Raw genomic sequence first — 18,529 nt, 5'->3', positions numbered from 1 at the left:
CACACACACACACACATTCTCTCTGTGTCTCAATATCTCACTGCCTTCTATTCATTATTACTTGGTCTGCCTGCCTCCCTATTCTATGAAAGGAAGATGAATTCAGGTCAAGCTCAGAGTGCCTGTTTGCCGAGAGATGCATATCAACTCGAGTGATTTTCTTCAATACCATTTATGTGGCTTGTATTTATTTCCTTTAATCTTTTAAGTGCTGTTTAGTTTCTATGTGATTTGCTGTGGATACTCACTTCTGATAAGATGCATACCCTCCCAGCTGCATAGTTCCTGCCTGGAGCTCTAAGTGACAGATAGGGTCGCAGCTTGAGTGTGGGCCTCTGGGGACCACACAGGGGGAGCAGGTGGTAGAATGAATAGGCTGAGGGCATTTTCAGGTGTGATTTTTTTTTAACCTTCATTTCTTTTGCTATTTCTCTCACTTCAAATTGCATTTTTGCTTCTGTTCCCTGTGTCCACCAGGATTTATACATCTCAGATTAACAACAGAGTAGGGTAGTGTCATAAGTGTGATACTCTGAAGCAGGTTTGGAGAGCAGTTGGATTATTCCAATCCCTTGGAATCATGCATGGTAACATACTAAACTTCATAGAGTTTGGAGGAAAATACCACAGACTGCATGCTGTGCTATGGTCTTCCTGAATAATGTAGCTGAGATGGCATTTTCTCCCCTACTCTAAGACTTGTACACCATTAACTTATATCAGGCTTCTTTTGATGTCATCACTGCTAATATTTCTCTTCTTAGCTTTAAGGTAACTGCGGTGCATTCTGAGTTTCCGGGGTGCTTTCTCTCACTTTGCGTTGCAGTCAACTCTAAGAATCCAAGAATCATATTTTTCTTTCTTGACATTACAGCTTTAACCTCAATTGTGTTGTGAATGGGAAGTGGTGGTGGGACAAGAATGTAGCTGCCCATGCCCTTGGGTGACAGACTGGCTATGCATCTGCTAATTACCAAGCAATTCTCTTTGAGAAAAAAAATGAAAGCATGATAGAGTCTAACATATCGTCAAAGCTTATTGGTGGGTGTCTCTGGGAAAAAGTAGTATGCAGTAGTGCTTGTGAGCTGAGCTTCATATTGCTTAGCAATCTAGTTTCTGGTACTCTATGGTGGCCTCTCCAGTTCCCTCCCCCATCTTCTAGCAATATCAGTGCAACCTCCTTCATTTGGGTGTCTTCTCCTATTGGGCTCTCCGCACTACTGGTCCTGTCCCAATGAGTTCAGAAAAGATCCCAGTGTGTGTGACCCTGCATGCCCTTTCTCTTGCGAAGTGGAGAGACTGGAACTGAGTTGGACTGGGATTCCTGAGCCAACAGGCACCAGTGTTCCCAGTCCTGACTGGTGGAAACATTGGCTGTTAAGGGTATCAAGTCCTTGCCTCTCTCCAAGGATTCTTTTATTTGGCTTGCAGGAATCCTGAGCCAGCTAAACTGGTTCATTTGCAGAAGCAGCAAGCTGGCAGCTGTCATGCAGCTCTTTCAAATGCAACTTCAGCTCTGATTTGGGGCTAACCGAGAAACCCCTGCAATGACTGAAGTGAAGTAACCAAAATGAGATTTAAGAATAACACTTGAATGTGCCTGTATAGATAGTGTTCTCACTATCTATCGAGTGTGTATAGAGAAACCATGAGCTTCTTTTTTTCTCTGGCATGGTGTCAACAAACAGTTTGAATCTCTTGAACATGCATGTTCAAATGCTGCCATGTTAGGTGAAGATGCTGCGTTCACGTTTTTAAGCCAGGCCTCTCCGAGTAACACAGTTGATCTTTGTCACTGGGTCCTAAAAGACCCTGGTAAATTCCTAGTGAGTGACTGAGCCGTGAGTGCGTGTCCTTTGATATCTTGCCTGTATTTCAGTTTGCCCTCAAATTGTTCATAACCTCATGAGCTGCCTGTATTTCCAGTTGAAGATGAACAGCCGTCAAGTCTGTCACCCAAAAAAAAGCAGCGGAATGGAGGCATGAGGAACTCCCCCAGCACCTCGCCCAAGCTGATGAGGTAAGAAGAGGGGACTGGCCCAGAGGCCACAGTCTTCCCCTTCTAGCTCTTACTCTTTCTCTGGTTGCCCCTGCCCCACTGTGCCAGGCCCTGAGCACCTCTTCAGCAAGCTCGACGGGGAGGGAATGAGATCCTTAGAGGGCGTCTTACAGGCTGAAGTATTTATTCTGTCAGCTTGTCAGCGGTTAATGATAGAGCTGAAAAAATTCTGTCATGAAAAACAGTTTGAAAAGCTGTTTGAAAAATACACAGGCTTTAAAGTCCTAGCTGTCACCATGTCCCGTCTGTGTGTAGTTCTTAAACAGCACTGGCACTAATGACAGCGGCGGCCAATCAGAGGGGTGCGTGTGGAGAGCTCGCCTCTGGCAAGTCTCTTTCTGCTTCAGTCCCTCCGAGGACTGTTTTCTGTACTTAAGGCCATATGTGAGATGTATCATCACAATCAAAAATGAACCTGAAGATTACCTTCCTTTTATCCTGTCGATTGAAATCAAATTTCCATTAATTGACTTTGACAGATAAAAAAAGTCTAATAATCTGTGGACTTGCCAAAGCTAACTTCAGAAGCAGTTGATTTCTGTTTAGCCTAAAAGCAGTATTAATTATGAAATACAGTGTGCATACTCTCTCTTCCTTCTTTCTACCCGGATTCCTTCCTTCCTTCCTTCCTTCCTTCCTTCCTTCCTTCCTTCCTTCCTTCCTTTCTTCCTTCCTCCCTCCCTCCCTCCCTCCTTCCCTCCCTTCTTTCCTTCCCTCCCTCCTTTCCTTCCTCCCCTCCTTCCTTCCTTCCTTCCTTCTTTTCTTCCTATGGCTTCCTCTAGTAATGACAAGTGAAACCATAGCTCAAACATCCTGAAGATTCCTTTTCTTGTCATCTTCGTCTTTTATTTCGCCTTTTGTGTTTGTCTTCCATTCATCTACTAATCCTGGTGCTTATTTCCTCTAAGACCCCAACTATCCAGTACCTAATGAAATTACGAACAGTTTCAAATTTTCACTGTTATCTCTAAATAGATCCTACTGTGGGAACACCTACACATCTTGACATAACTCTGTTCTTTTCATTGACATTCACCATCCTCCCCACTTTCCTTATTGCAGTAAAACAATGATGACCATCCCACCCCATCTCTCCTCCTTTTCCAGCTCACTTTGCATTTGCTAGTCCCCATCTCCCATCTTTCTAGGATGTAGACACAGAATGTCCTTCTCAATGAGATTGACAACACAGGTTCCCAATGCGGACTCGCCCAACCTCATGTCCTGTTCCATTATGACCATGGATTCCTGCTAGATGTTTCCATAACAGTCCTCTGCCTTTCCCTTCACTCAGCCTAGCTCCGTGTTGCTGATTTACATGCTTGTTTACAGTTTATGAGGAGGAATAAAATGCACCAACTGCCAAGCTCCTCATTTTTATGATGCCAGTTGTTGTGCTAGCATTCATTTCCTATTTATTCACCTTGGGATAATCTCCTTATCTAATGCTAATAGTTTTGCCCATTTAAAGTAGAGAAAAGCCCAGGCGCTTTCTCATGCCTAAATTTAGAGAACCAAATAAATAAGTAAAGAGAAGTCTGAAAATTCTGAAACCTTCGGAGCCAAATTCCCTGTCCCTGTTTGCTATGTAAAGTATGGCTCATTTCTTTGATCTTGAGTAATAATAATTCTGAGGAGTTATACTGTTTTCATATGCTTCAAAGCTGTGTCAAAGTTTTGCTGCTTAAGGGTACTTCTTTATTCTGTTGGCTCTTGGGTACCAAGATGACAGGTCTTCTGTACGAGGTGGAAGCTTTTTTAAGTCGTAGCCTTCAGCAAAACATCAAATTACCAAATCCAGGGTAACATACTTCTACACAAATGCCTTTCCTGTAGATATATTATACCATATATATTAAATACTTTAGTGTTACACGCTACATTTTATGTGCAATAGAAAGTGATGGTTTGAGGTAGCCTTGGGGGGACTTTTTTTTCCACAAGCAGAAAAAGCTAGTGTATACCATATCGAGTATGGTTTTTACAGGACTTTCTGCCCGAAGGCCTTTGTAAATAAGTAATGATCAACAGATTGGCTGTGGGTTTTTGAAAAGCATGCCTGTGTCAGTTTGCATGATGGGGGAGAATTTTCAAAGTGGGGCTTGCTTTCATTGTCTGTCGGAGAGGAACCGAGGGAGGCAGCCCTCCTGGGTGCGAGCTGTCAGCTCTGTGGTCCATCAGAACTGCTAATCCTGGGTCAGGCAGAGCGCTGAAACTTGCCACACTACTGAACTTGGGTATCTGGCTCTGGTGACTTTGGGCTGCTGCTGTGGTCATGGCTACTGTTGCCAATTTGCTTTATCAACCACAGTGGTCTCCATGGTAGCTCAGTTGGCATGGACTGTCCCATCCAATCTTAGAAGCTCTACCCTTTCAGTGTCTCTCTGCTTTCTTGCTGCTGTACCTACTCTGTCTGAGGTGGAAGCATAGGACCAGGTGCCTCCTTGTTTTCTTCACCTCCATTGCAGAAATGAGGAACACTAGGCTGTTATTTGGTTTGAGTACCGGCTCTGGTGCTGAGGTTGACAGAACTTGATTTTGCTAGACCCGCTATTGACTGAAAACAAAGAGACTTGGGTATCACCTGGTGGTACCCAAGTACCATGTCTCCATGTCTCCCCGTTTCTTCCAAAACTCTCTTTCTGGGCTACCGGAGATAGGACTTCTAGGTTCTCTTCCTTTTGACCTGAAAAATCTATAAAGGAAGCTAATGACCCACTTGAAGAGTATTTTTTTGACAAGAGTCTGTGGCTGACTGCTTGGGCGGAATCAATCATTCTGAATGTGGGCAGGTTTTAGTGGCCTATGGGCAGTGATAGGAATACCACCAAGAGAAATTGGAGAGCCCAGAATGGATAAGGATAGGCTTTAATTTACCACTGTGGTCTGCAAATAAAAACAGGCTTCTGTGTGAGGGATCCTTGAAAATCATGAATTGCCATTGGGCTTCTGCACTTAAGGACTCTTTCTCCCCTTATTCTGGTCTCAGACTTCCCTTGGTTCTTAAGTGTCACTTAACTCTCTGCACAGTCATTAGATGAACAGCCTCATTTTGTGTGTCTGGATCCTGGTGCGGTATGTTTTTTAGTGTCCCAACACAGCAACCCTCACAGACAAATGGTGAGAGTCTTTGTTCCAAGCCAGGGATTCCTGTGTCATGATTAAAAATCCTTGTTTTGTTCATCAAGCAGGAGTGGGAAATGGATATTCTCCTGTTCCTGGGATTTTTCTTCTTTTCCTGTCTCCTAACATGGAGCTATTTAATGAGTCTGTCCTAATTTTCCCTTGAAAACACCAAGCACCAATATTCTAATTCTCCCAACTTTCTAGGTTTACCTTGGAAAGGAAGCTGTGTTATTTGAACCTTCTAAAGGTTTGGAGGGCAAGAACTCTGTCTCTAAGTAATGAAGTCAAGGGTGCTTAATTTGGCGGCCCCATGGACCCCATTGGAGATTCAACAGCAGCTTTCTGGAAGATAACTCTAGAAAAAAGAAAATTCACGAGACACGATATTTCCTAGAGTTGAAACAGATTCATGGACCCCATGATCATTCCTGGCACAGACACAGGAAGTTCACACCACAGCCATTTTCAAATAGTTGCATTCATTTAGATGTAAAGAGCATTTTTTTTCTTTTTGGATCATACTCAGCGATACACAGGTGTTACTCCTGGCTCTGCACTAAGGAATTACTCCTCGTGGTACTCAGTGGACCATATGGGATGCTGGGAATCGAAACTAGGTCAGCCACATGCAAGGCAAACACCCTACCTGCTGTACTATTGCTCCAGCTCTATGGAGAGTATTTCTTCAGTGGTTAGATAGCCTAAATACCTGGGCTCTCATTACTGTATCCCCAAATGCAATTTCAAAATACTGTGCATTTCAGCTGCCTGTTTCTGTTCCTTTACTCAGATTAATTTCCACCCAGCAAATAGAAAGAGCCTGTTATATTCAAGGTGCTGTGGAAGGTTCTTCAAAGTTCTAAAGTAAGATGGAAAAGAGTAGGTTCCTATCTTTTGCATGTTCAGAGTTTGATTTAGGAGACAGACAGGCAGATATGGAAAAAATAGAGTAGAAATGACATGAAGATCTTCCAGTATGGGCTCTGAGAACACAGAGAACTGTCTTTACCTTTGCCTTAGAGAACAGGCATGGTTTGTGGAGAAGATTCTGGTGAACCTAACCCTGCATGATCAGAATTCTCTGTTAATAGTATTGCCACCCCCACTCTTTGTTTACTAGTTTTGAGGCATCATCCCAAGAGTGTTAAGACTGAGAATGTATTAAATACTGACTACAATCCCCTTAGTAGGTAACCCCCTTCTCTCCCATTTTACAGATGAGGAAGCTGAGTCATAAAGTCTGATAAATCTAGTAAACTGGTGCTTAATTAGGAATACTTGGGTCTAAGTTTTTGGGCTGCTGAATTTGTTTTATAAACTAATTCATTAGTGTGCCCAGTGGAGGGAATAAGGAAAGGTGTAAGGCCATAAGCAATGGTAGGGAGTGGTTGAAACCAGTGGAGCCAGGACTCTTTAGAGCTGGAGTTTAAAATCTGAGTGTTTTGTGGACAGCCTTTTCCTGACATTGGCTGCGGGAACTTTGAGGAGGCAAAAACTTGTATTTTGGAAGGATCACTGGTATCAGTATAGGGAGAGTTTCAAACCCACTTGCCAGGATTCTGGAGATCAGACATGTGATCACTCCATTACCTTCTGGTGTCTTCCAAAGTGCCCCCTCATTTAGGATCTGCTACATAGACCAGAAGGGAGCTAGATAATCCTCGCAAGAGAGACACACAGCATTCCTGACACCTTTCATTATCACACCTACTTATGGAGGGGCGAGGGCACTTGCAGAAGATTGAGTGTCATTGACCATGAGAACTTAGTTCAGATGTGTTTGTTATGTAGATCATTAACATAGAGAAAAAGTCCAAAGCTGGATAGCAAGGATACATTGGATAGCAGTATAGCATTCAATACCAGAAACAGAGAAGTTCAATTCTGTGAAGAGAACTTTATGCTTTGATACTCAGAAGGTGTTAAATTTTTCTTTCATGTATGAGGGAGTGGAGAGAACTGTGATTTGAGGAAAACAGACTGTCCTCTTGGGCGTTAACTGGTCACTAAGTGAAATAAGTTCATCTTCTTGTGAAATCTTATTTCCTCTATTTTGACTCATACTTTTCATGGGGTGTTTGTGGTTAGAAATACCAGCTTGAACAGTTTTAGTAATAAAAAATGGCACAATGGTCTGAGCCTACTAAGAGTTGAGGGCACAATGCCACTCCCAGTTCTTTCCAATAGGAGGAATGGAGAATAAAGACAGGACAGCTTAGCTAAGTAAACACAGTCCTAATTCACAAAGCAATAGCAAATAGCAAGCTCAAAGGGGACATAGAAGAAGAAGATGGTGGGTCTCCATACAAGACTTGAATTATTAGACACAGGTCTCTAGACAACCTGCATACTCTGCAGAAGGCTATTATTCTGCCCTTCTGTTTTAGGAATATCTTGAAGACTGATTTTTTATTTAGGAGTGTAGAATAATGTCAGTTCTCTCGACTTATCTCCACAGAGGCAATCATCTCCTTTCAATGAGCATGGCAGCTGTCTAACAAGAGCTGATGTGTTAGTTGGCAGCAATGCTTGATTGTTTATGCGTTAGGCAAGAAAAACATTTCCTATCGATATAGCGATGCAGAGAAGTTGAAAGACACTCTAGTGTTGCCAGAGTCTTAAGAACCTGCCCCAAAGGTTTTGTCATGGTGACTCCAATGCTGGTAATCAGATGGGAGACAGTGTAGGAGCTGTGGGAAGGCACCTTTGAAGGCACCTTGATTAATCTATAGCACTGTTCTCCCATTGTTTATCGATTTGCTCCAGCAGGCCCAGTAATGTCTCCATCGTGAGACTTGTTACTGTGTTTGGCATATTGAATACGTCACGGGCAGCTTGCCAGGCTTTGCCGTGCGGGTGAGATACTCTCGGTAGCTTGCCGGGCTCTCCAAGAGGGGTGGAGGAATCGAACCCGGCTTGATTAATCAAGAAAAAAAAAACCCAGATGGCCAATGAGCAGGTGGGTAGAGGCTGCAAGGAAGAAAAGACTAAGGCAAAAGCCAGTATTCAGAGGTCAGGATCTAGGTAAGGTAGCAAGAAGTAGAAGTGCTCTAGAAGTAGGATATACCCCAGAATGAGGCAGAAATATTTGTAACCATTCATGGTACTGAAAACTCACTTAGAATTCTTTTTGAGACTAACATCTGAGACCCTCTCTTATCTCCAGTCACAACACAACCAGACTCCCAGTGAGATGACCTAATATTGCCGTGCTAGCTTCTATGGAACAAGAGAATAAGCGATGGGCAATAAGAGCTTCTATGGAACAGAATAAGAGAAGAGTGGAAAATCAAATTATGAATACTGTATTCCTAAATTACTATTATTTGGTTGACTTTCTGATTATTTTCACTAGTTTTTTTAATTGGCTAGACATAGAGGTCAGTGAAAGAGTCATTAATATGGCATCCAGCTTGGGAATCTCCATCAAATATTGACAGAACCTCTTCTGGAGGTCATCAGGGAAGCAACCCAGACACAGTTTCCCCACCAGTCCTAGACTCTGAACAGAGAGCCAGGACTGGGACTAGAATTAAACATGACTGTTTAGAGAAATATTTTAGTCTCTCTTGAAATCATGATGCCTATTGAAACTCAGATCCTGTAAAGTGAAACAGAGCAAAAGTTTTGGTTGTCCTCTGAATTGTCTCAAGGTGTCAAAGGCAAGGGGGCTCTTAGGGTTCATGTTTTCTCATCTCCATAAAAGAAACGAGTCTCTGAGGACTGGTTTAGGGACTGTTCCGTACTAGTGGTCATTCAGTAGCCCTTCTTGGTATCTTGTTTTACTGGACATCTACCATGTCCTCTACTGGGCTCTGGAACACAGAGAAGAGTGTCCCTTGCCTGCCAGAAGTTTGTCTTCTAATAGAAATGCAGATTATTTTTGAAACATCATAACCTTTCTTCAGGCATTCCAAGGAAGGGAAAGCAGTGTGTCTCTGTACTTACTGATGAGGACAACTTCCAGAGGACCTGAGACCTCAGAAGTGTCCTGCTATCCCTGATACGGTGTCTAACATATTAGAGACCTATTAAAATTAGTGTGGCCTCTTGCACGCCCCCACATTAGCTGCCCTGACCACTGCAGCTGAAACTACCTCGAAATGGATGTTTGTAATGACAGGAAAAGCCTTATCACGGAATGAGAAGTTAGACCTGAGAAATAAATCAGGGGAAAGGGTGCAGTTTTAAAACCATTTTTAGCATTCTCCCCCATAACTTTTTTGTTGGTTTGGGGGTTGTACTTTAATGTAAATTTCTAAAGTCTAGCATGAACCCCAGCCATGGGGGAAAAATGGGATTTGCCTGAAAGAGGAACCGTGCTCTTTAAAATATAATTCTGGCTTCCTCACAGCAGGTTGCTAGAAAAGGGATTTGAGGTTTTGCTTTAGGCAGTTGTCTTCAAGGCAAGCTTTTTGTGTTTCTGCTGTAGCAGGGCATTTAGTTCACTTCCTGAGATTAATTGATGGCAAGTGGCATTCCTTGCTCTGCAAACCCTCAAAACAATGATCTTTTATTCTTTATTTGAAGTCAGGCATGCTTAATTTCTAGCTGTGGACTTAGAAAGTGTGAACTGTGATTCAATAAGCGTAGGTATGAAAAATTTAACTCACTAGGGCATCTCAGTTGTACAAATACAGATTTTTCTAAATGTCTTTAGAGATGGGGACATGACAAAAGCTCCCCGGTGTTAGTTGATTATTGAGATTCTCTTCATATGTTTGTTGTCCTGACAAGGGCACATGTGGTAATTTTCTATTGCTTATTCATACAAGCTATACATTTCATAAACGCCCATGATCTATCTGATCCTGCCTTTCTGCTTGCATCTTTGAGCACTGTGATTCGGAGTGCTGCAATGGACACTATCCAGCTGCCACCTGCAAGCAGGAAAGGGTTATCAGAGTGAGTAGCAAGGGTACCAGTTAAGAAAACTCTGTTCACTACCTTTGCCTCCTATCACTGATTGTACCATCTTAGCAACATTATTTATGGAATGTTTCCCATCCATGCAGAGAAGTGACAACAATAAAAATAACCTGCAGTTATTGTGATGAGTAAGTACTAAAATACAGGGGAGAATTTTACCACAGTAAAATTTTAAGTGTTCAATGCATGGTGGCTATTTATGCTATCCAAAAAGCACAGAAACAACTTATTAGAAAAGAGACCCTTTTTTTTTAAGCTTGGTGGATTTTATTTATTTTTACTTTTTGGGTCATACCCAGTGATACTCAGGGTTTACTATACACTCAGGAATCACTCCTGGCAGTGCTGGGAGACCATATGGGATACCGAGGATCGGACCCAGGTCAACCGCCCTACCCACTGTGCTATCGCTCCATCCCCGAAAAGAGACACTTTATTGCAAGAAAACAAGTAATAAAAGTTGGAACGCAGGTCCACCAGCTCAGGCTGTAGCTTCTAAGAGAGGAAGTGTGGGTCTGGTTTTATACTTGGTAGAATCAGCGTGGTATAAGTTATACACTTTTAGTAGTTTTTCAGGAAAACCATGCATATTCATAAGGAGTAGAGGTGGGTGTTTGAAATTGAGGAATATACAATGAACATATAGGGCATATACAGAAAGTGACAGAGAGCTGTCACCACGGCATGTAACCTTTGGCATGGTAATGAGAAGAAATGTGACTGGAGTTTAAGGAAAGTTCTGTTGTGCATCTCCATTGATTTCCCAGTCAGAGGCCTAGGGTTCTTACATAGATATAAGGGGTCCTGTATAAAGATATTCTTTTTTTTTTCTGCTTTTTGAGTCACACCCGGCAATGCACAGGGGTTATTCCTGGCTCTTCACTCAGGAATTACTCCTGGCGGTGCTCAGGGGACCATATGGGATTCTGGGAATCGAACTCAGGTTGGCTGCATGCAAGGCAAACACCCTACCCACTGTGCTATCGCTCCAGTCTCTTTATAAAGATATTCTTGAGGCTCTATTTTGGCCAATCAAAGCCTAAAGGAAACAGCAAGGTAGACTTCTGGAGAGAGGCTGTTACATCCTCCAAACTGAAACTCACAGGAGTTCTTAAACCCAGAGAATCCTACACTTGCTGGGCAGTGAGAAAAGAGGGAAAAGTTGGAAATATTTTAATTATTAGACCAGTCAGCAACAGCAGCAGTGATGGTAGTTATATTGCTAGTGCTTAGTGTTCGTGAAGAAATCATTAGCTATATCTTTATATTGAACTACTCTATCCTGTCTTCTTTCATTATGTATAAGGGCTATGTGTGAGTTCTAAGTAAAGTCTAAAGACATAATAATAATAATCATGATCATAATAGTAAGAAGAAGAAGCATGTGTTGAGTGCACGTGTGCTCTGTCAGGTCCTGTTCTTTAAGTGTACAACATGTACTTATTCATAAAATGCTTATATTGTATCCATTTTGTAGTGATGGTTAATAAACACATACACACTGTCCTCCGTTATTCATCGATTTGCTCAAGTGGGCCCAGTACATCTCCATTTTGAGACTTGTTGTTACTGTGTTTGGCATATCGAATACGTCACACTGGGAGCTTGCCAGGCTTTGCCGTGTGGGCGAGATAACTCTCAGTAGCTTGCAGGGCTCTCTGAGAGGGATGGAGGAATCGAACCCAGTTCGGCCAGGCTCGCTGCGTGCAAGGCAAACGCCCTACTGCTGTGCTATCACTCCAGGTCCAGTAATGGTTAATATTCTTGTTTTATAGATGAAGAGACTGAGACAAGGCACAATGTAGCAAGTAGTCGATGTCAAAACTTGAGGGTAGATATTTTGGTTATGGAGTCAGCATACTTTAACACAGTGCTGTGTTGTTACAAAGTAAATAGTTGGTTTTCTGTCCTCAGTAGGATCTACTTCCAAACACACTCTTTGGAAATCCACTCTTAGCTTGTCTGAACAAACTAACTGATTAGTTTCCAATCTTCCTCTTTCATTTGGGTTGGGTTATCAGCCCTCAATGCAAGTATACTTTATTATCCAGGGAGAAATTTCCTCTCTCATGCAGAATATATATATATATATATATATATATATATATATATATACACACACACACACATATATATATATGTACATTGAGTTTGGGAAGGAGATTACATTGGGGAAGAAAGGAATCTTGGTCCAAATTCTTTGAACAAGTTTCTGTGTATTTCCTGTATAATTCTATGTATTTCTAAACTGGTAGCATGATGCTTTCTCCTTTCAAAGTCCAAGTGATGTCATGCAAGGAGGACTTCGGGAATCTTGAGTATAGTGGGAACTGATGAATTTCTCCTGTTTTCATTTAAGGCAGATGATTAGTTTCTAAGGTTGCGTTACAGAGAATCATAGGCTGAGTATCTATAGCCCAGAGATCTCTTAAACTCAGAGACAAATTTTCTCAAATTTCTGGAGACTGGAAGTTCTAGAAGCCCAAGGCACTGGCAAGGTTGGTTCCTTCTGAGATCAAGAAGAACATTACTGCAGGTCTCTCTCCTTGGCTTAAAGATAATCATCTTTCCCTGTTTCCTCACAGTGTCTTTCACTGAATGTATCTATTTTCAATTATCATTTTTTATAAAGATCTCAGAAATTTTGAGTCAGAGCCCACCTTAAAGTGACCTCATTTTAGTTAATTACCTCTTGAAAGACCATATCACAAAATCTGAGCACAGAGTGATGTCTGGGACAGGTTAGGACTTCAGCATAAAAACTTTGTGGATGGTGCATTGTAGCATGTAAGTATCTACTCAGATACATTTCAATGCATAGGACTTCTATTAACCTAAGATAAAGGCAGTTTCATTAGCTCAGTAGCGACAAGTCTTGTGTTAATTATGGTGCACTTTAAGGAAATTTGGAGCGATAGCACAGCGGGTAGGGCGTTCGCCTTACAAGCGGCCAACATGGCCGACCCGAGTTCGATTCCTCCGCCCCTCTCGGAGAGCCTGGCAAGCTACCGAGAGTATTGGATATGCCAAACACAGTAACAACAAAGTCTCCAATGGAGACGTTACTGGGCCCGCTCGAGCAAATCGACGATCAACGGGAGGGCCTTTACCTTTACCTTTAAATTGGGAAAATAAATTAAGATTTGAAAAACGGTATGTAGTATTGACCCTTGGTTCTAACAAGAAGTCCCTGAAGGATTGTCTGAGATGATGAGGACACACTTTTTTTTTCCCTTTATTTTATTTTATTTTTTTTAAAGTTGTAGATTTACAATTTTTTGTGCTTTGGTTTCAATTATACAATGATCAGATACCCATCCCTCCACCAGTGCCCATTTTCCACCACCATGGATAATATCCCTCCCACCTCCATCCCCCCATCCCCCCTGTCTCTGTGGCAGGGCAATCCCCTGTGTTCTCTCTCTCCTTTTGGGTGTTGTGGTCTGCAAAAGAGGCATTGAGTGGCAAACATGTTCAGTCCATAGTCTACTTTCTACATGCATCTCCCCTCCTGGGAGGATCCTCCAAACATCCTTTATTTGGTGCTCCCTTCTCTATCTGAACAGCCCTTTCCTCTAGGATACCCGGCTGGCCTCTAAGTTATGGAGTAATCCTCCTGGTGCTGATCTCAGCTATTCTTGGGTATTAATCTCATACTTTGTTACTTTATATCCCCCAGATGAATGCAATCTTTCTATGTCTATCCCTCTCTTTCTGACTCATTTCGCTTAGCATGATACTTTCCATGTTGTACCACTTGTATGTAAATTTCATGACTTCATCTTTTCTAAGAGCTACATAGTACTCCATTGTGTAGATGTACCAAAGTTTCTTTAACCAGTCATCTGTTCTTGGGCATTCAGGTTTCTTCCAGTTTCTGGCTATTGTAAAGAGTGCTGCAATGAACAAACAAGTGCAGATGTCACTTCGACTATACATTTTTGCCTCTCTGGGATATATTCCCAGGAGTGGTATTGCTGGGTCAAATGGGAGCTCAATTTCTAATTTTTTGAGAATCGGAGGACACACTTTTATGAACCATTATGACTGGGACATTTGTCGGGTTATGAATGGCCCTCCTTTCTGTGTAAAACTAACAAGGCAATTCCTTTTCTGGACTTCCTCTGACCACAGCAATATGAATAGTGATGCTCTGTAGCAGACGCTTGGAATTATTCTATTAATCTAAGTTTCACAAACCTCATTTTAAAAGAAAAAGTTTCCATGGGCAACCATCTGTTTGCTCTTCACCTATCTTGGAGCCCTCTCAACAGCATAAAGCAACTTAAAGTACTTAAAATCACAACAGAAGCAAACAGAGTAAAGACATTTATCCTCATGGCCAAGCACAGTTACAGATTCTTGTGTTGCTGGAATGAATCATGTTCCAAGCTTCCTCCCAGACAGTGGAATCAGTGAATGAGGAACAGTTCTAGCCTTTAATGGAACTGTAAAGTCATCAGTCTTCATTGCTTCTTATCTACCATCTTAGCTCCAACAACTTTTCTTCACTTACTTGTTACTCTCCAACCTTTTAATGTCCAACAGAGGTTCAATATTTCTAATACCTTTCTAACAACCACTTTTCCCAATAAGAAAGTGCATTTCTTCAAACCTTGAAAGTCTCCTAGGCATACCCAACATTTATAATTAGATTCTTTCTTATCCCCAGTTCTCCTGGAATGGCTTAAATGATTAAAAAAAATTTATTACCATGAGAGAAAACTTTAAATTTTTTCAAGTTTTATAACATTATTTTCCCAGAAGCTTAAGTTTTGCTGTAAGCACTCTTTCTACTCTGCCTTTTGTCAGTCATACTTAATCAGTTGAATCTTTCCCTTGACCGACATTGTAATCTCATATTCTTCGTGTGTATGGGATGAGTTTTCACTGCCATAGGTTAGGCAGCATTATTACTGTTACCTCCAAGTTCATTTTTAGGTGCGATTCTTTGGCTCTACTCTTTATGTCTGTAACTTTCTAAACTTTCACACTAGTTACTATAAAATTAACATTAAAATATGCTGAGATTCTTCCTCGCCTTTTTGGGATAATATATATTTTATCTTCTCTAACACATCTCCCTTGATGTTACTCAAATACAGAATTATTAATAGCTTCCAAATTTTCTCACCTTGTATATTACTTTTCTAAAATGACACAGTATATTCCAACTATTAGTTGACATTTTCTCTCTCTTGATATCATGACTTTTTGGCTCTTTTTTTTGTTTTGTTTTTGGTTTTGTTTGGGGCCCACACCCAGCTATGCTCAGGGGTTACTCCTGGCTCCACCCTCAGGAGTTGCTTCTTGCGATGATCAGGGACTGTATGGGGTGCCCAAGATCAAACCTGGGACAGCCGCATGCAAAGCAAGCACCCTATCTGCTGTACTGTCACTCCAGCACCACTCGTAATGACTCTTTTTGTCACTTCATTATTATTATGGCAGGTGAGAGGAGTTTTAGGAGTGAACCAGTACCATATTCTGTATTTTTCTACAAGTGACAGGTGCAAATCTGGTAGGTTTAAACAAAAAACTTCTATTCATGTTTCTGCATTAGAACAACGTAGATGCTATTTCTAATAATGGGAGCCACTACATGGAAATCCCTTTGTTAAATGCTTAGGTCACCTTGCCACTAACAAGTACTTTTCTTAAATAAGGGAAAATTATTAAGGGAATAAGGTTATTTTTCAGTAAGCAGGTTATGGGCTGGAGTGATAGCACAGTGGGTAGGGCGTTTGCCTTGCACACGGCCGACCTGGTCAACCTGGGTGCGATTCCTCCGCCCCTCTTGGCGAGCCCAGCAAGCTACCGAGAGTATCTTGCCCACACAGCAAAGCCTGGCAAGCTACCTGTGACGTATTTGATATGCCAACCATAGTAACAACAAGTCTCACATTGGGGATGTTACTGGGCCCGCTCGAGCAAATCAATGAACAACTGGAGGACCGTGCTAAATTATTATTATAGTATCCTCTATTTTTCTTAAAAGGAAGAAGGTTCATGTTTATTGATTGTTTTGGTGATTCAAAGAAAATAATATTAAAATTCCAGATACCGTAACTGACCAGAAAGGAAATAACATTTTTCAGTGAGATTTTTGATGGTTCTTGGATCAACCCTTTTGAAGAAGATTCTAAAGAACCTACATTTAAATTATCCAGGCACACTAAGAGACTTGGGAATACAGGGAGTATGGTCTGGCAAACCACTGAGACTTCCTAGATGCTTCTCGATGTTCTAGTTAATATCATGGTAGGAGCCCTAAGTGCCAGATTATACCCGGTTTTTCCAGACTCTCATTCTATTTAATAAGGCTTGACATTTAAAGATATATCTTTTTTCTTCTCTTTGAGTGGAGATTGATCATCATAGTAGATTACTTACTTTTATAAGATGGGAGTGGGCAGCCACATCTACAGAGAAAGATAAGGAATCAGAAGATTTTTTATCTTCCAGGGCACATATTTTTGAAAAGGAATTTTGGTCAGTGTCATTTTTCATTATCTTTTTCTAACTTCCTGATATTATGTGAATGTAATTATGGGCATCTTTTAAATCCTTTGAAAGCCCTGGATCCAGGTCTTAGATAATTTTTCCTCTCCAACCAATAAACAGGACAAGATAATGTGAACCTAACTCTATAACTTTAGGGAAAGTTTATTAATATTCACTTGCTAAAATATTTTCTTCTAGGACGGAAAAATTTATTCTATTCTCATTTTCAAACTTTTTCGGGTGACTTGGAGTCACTTACCTATCTCAGACAGCAGATCTCTGTGGGATATTTACTTCAAGGACCAAAAAAAAAGCATTAGTTCTTACTCTGATCAGTTCTTATCAACAAATGTCTCTCTATTTTAGCATCTTTCACTGACTTTAATATTATAAAGTTGACCTGGTGGTTTATAACACTAATACTTAACCTATATCCCAGCTACTGAAACACTCTTTGTAGGTGGCAGGTTATTTTCCTTTTAAAATCAGATACGACATTTCCTATAGCAAACCAACATGATAATGGAAGACACCCTTGTACGGTAAACTCACATGGTGTATTTGTCATTTGGTGTAACCTAAAAGCGAATTCTTAGGAATAAAGAAGACCATGCAGTAGTGGTCTTGCCATCTATGTGGAGCAGTTAAAGCCATGGAGGATATCCTGAAAGCTTAATTCTAGCTCTTTGGCTCATGAAGGAGAAACTACTGTCTCATTCTCTGTGTTCTGGAGATAGAAATAGGAAGTATAAGAGAAATTTCGGAGGAAACACTAAAACTAAATAAATATTTACAGACCACATAGAATATTTACAAAGTAAATATATTTTACATTCATTTGGGGGAGAATTTCAATTCATATTTCTTTTCATGAATTTACAATAATATTTAGAGAAGACAGTTCCACTGCCAGGGCAACAAGGTATACCTGCAACATTGTCCTGATGATATATGCGGTCAATGTTCTAAAAGCCCAACAATGTTTTCAAAGTGAAGTACAACTTCACTATCAGAAATATGGTCTGGGCAGTGGATAGAGAACCCAAGATGTAGGAGCATGTTCCTTAGGGATTGTTGGCCCAGCTCTATCAAACCACTAATGGGAAGGCCTCTGTAAAGTCGTATTCCATTTCTATCAGTAAAGAAGGCAGGAGAGGACATGTGTTTCCCTGAGAATTCCAAACAAGTTGATTAAGATGTTTGTGAGCTTGAGGCTCTCATCAAGGAATGCTGCCGTTGGGAGGTGCGTGTGTGTGTGTGTGTGTGTGTGTGTGTGTGTGTGTGTGTGCGCGCACGCGCACACATGTGTGTGTGGGGGGCTGTCATTGGACAGTTTGTGCAAATACAGTTGTCAAGGCAAAGAGAGAGGGTGTTGTTTAGCATTAAAGTCGTGTATTCCAGATGTGGGCACTTGGTAGTCAATCTGCTCTGAAGTGACACGTTGCTGAATCTTTAAAGGGCTTCAGCTGGGAAGAGCAAAATCTGATTGGGCAAATTGCTAAAATATTTAAAGTGCAGCCTGTTAAAGCTTTTACTGCGAAGAGCATCATGTCAGAAGTTGTAGTCAGAAAGAGCGAGTAATTGGCTTTCCATCCCTGTGCCAGTCAGTCAGCATGAGGCTCTATTCCTATTCCTTCCTCTTCATTGCCAATGCTAATTGCCACCCTTTTACGTGTGTGTGTGTGTGTGTGTGTGTGTGTATGTATGTGCATGTACACACATGCTGGAAAGATTGAATAGCTGGTAAAATGAAAGGAGGATGTAATATTCATAAAAAAAAAGGGAGACTAGATCTGCAAAACCAGAAACAGAAGAGAAAAATGAAATAATTACTTGGCAAAGTTCCACTTCCAAGCAGGTCATGGTTTGGACCAGTTGTCATTGAAAGGTTGGGCTCTGCAAGCAAAGAAC

The 18,529-nt window shown here is 41.3% G+C and overlaps 1 protein-coding gene across 20 annotated transcripts in view; it reads left to right on the top strand.

Moving 5' to 3' along the window:
* Positions 1 to 18,529, top strand: part of KCNMA1 (potassium calcium-activated channel subfamily M alpha 1) — a 771,897-nt gene that overhangs the window by 665,186 nt on the left and 88,182 nt on the right. For all 20 annotated transcript variants that reach the window (XM_056113556.1, XM_056113555.1, XM_056113550.1 and 17 more), the window contains one exon: positions 1,927 to 2,020. In XM_056113556.1, coding sequence (XP_055969531.1) covers positions 1,927 to 2,020 — 94 coding nt within the window. The remainder of the gene's footprint in view (positions 1 to 1,926; positions 2,021 to 18,529) is intronic.

The sequence above is a fragment of the Sorex fumeus genome, unplaced genomic scaffold, assembly GCF_029834395.1.
Source record: "Sorex fumeus unplaced genomic scaffold, SorFum_2.1 ptg000020l, whole genome shotgun sequence".
In the NCBI taxonomy this organism is placed as follows: Eukaryota; Metazoa; Chordata; class Mammalia; order Eulipotyphla; family Soricidae; genus Sorex; species Sorex fumeus.
The sequence above is the reverse complement of the archived record's forward strand: the minus strand, read 5'-3'. Positions and strand labels throughout refer to the sequence as shown.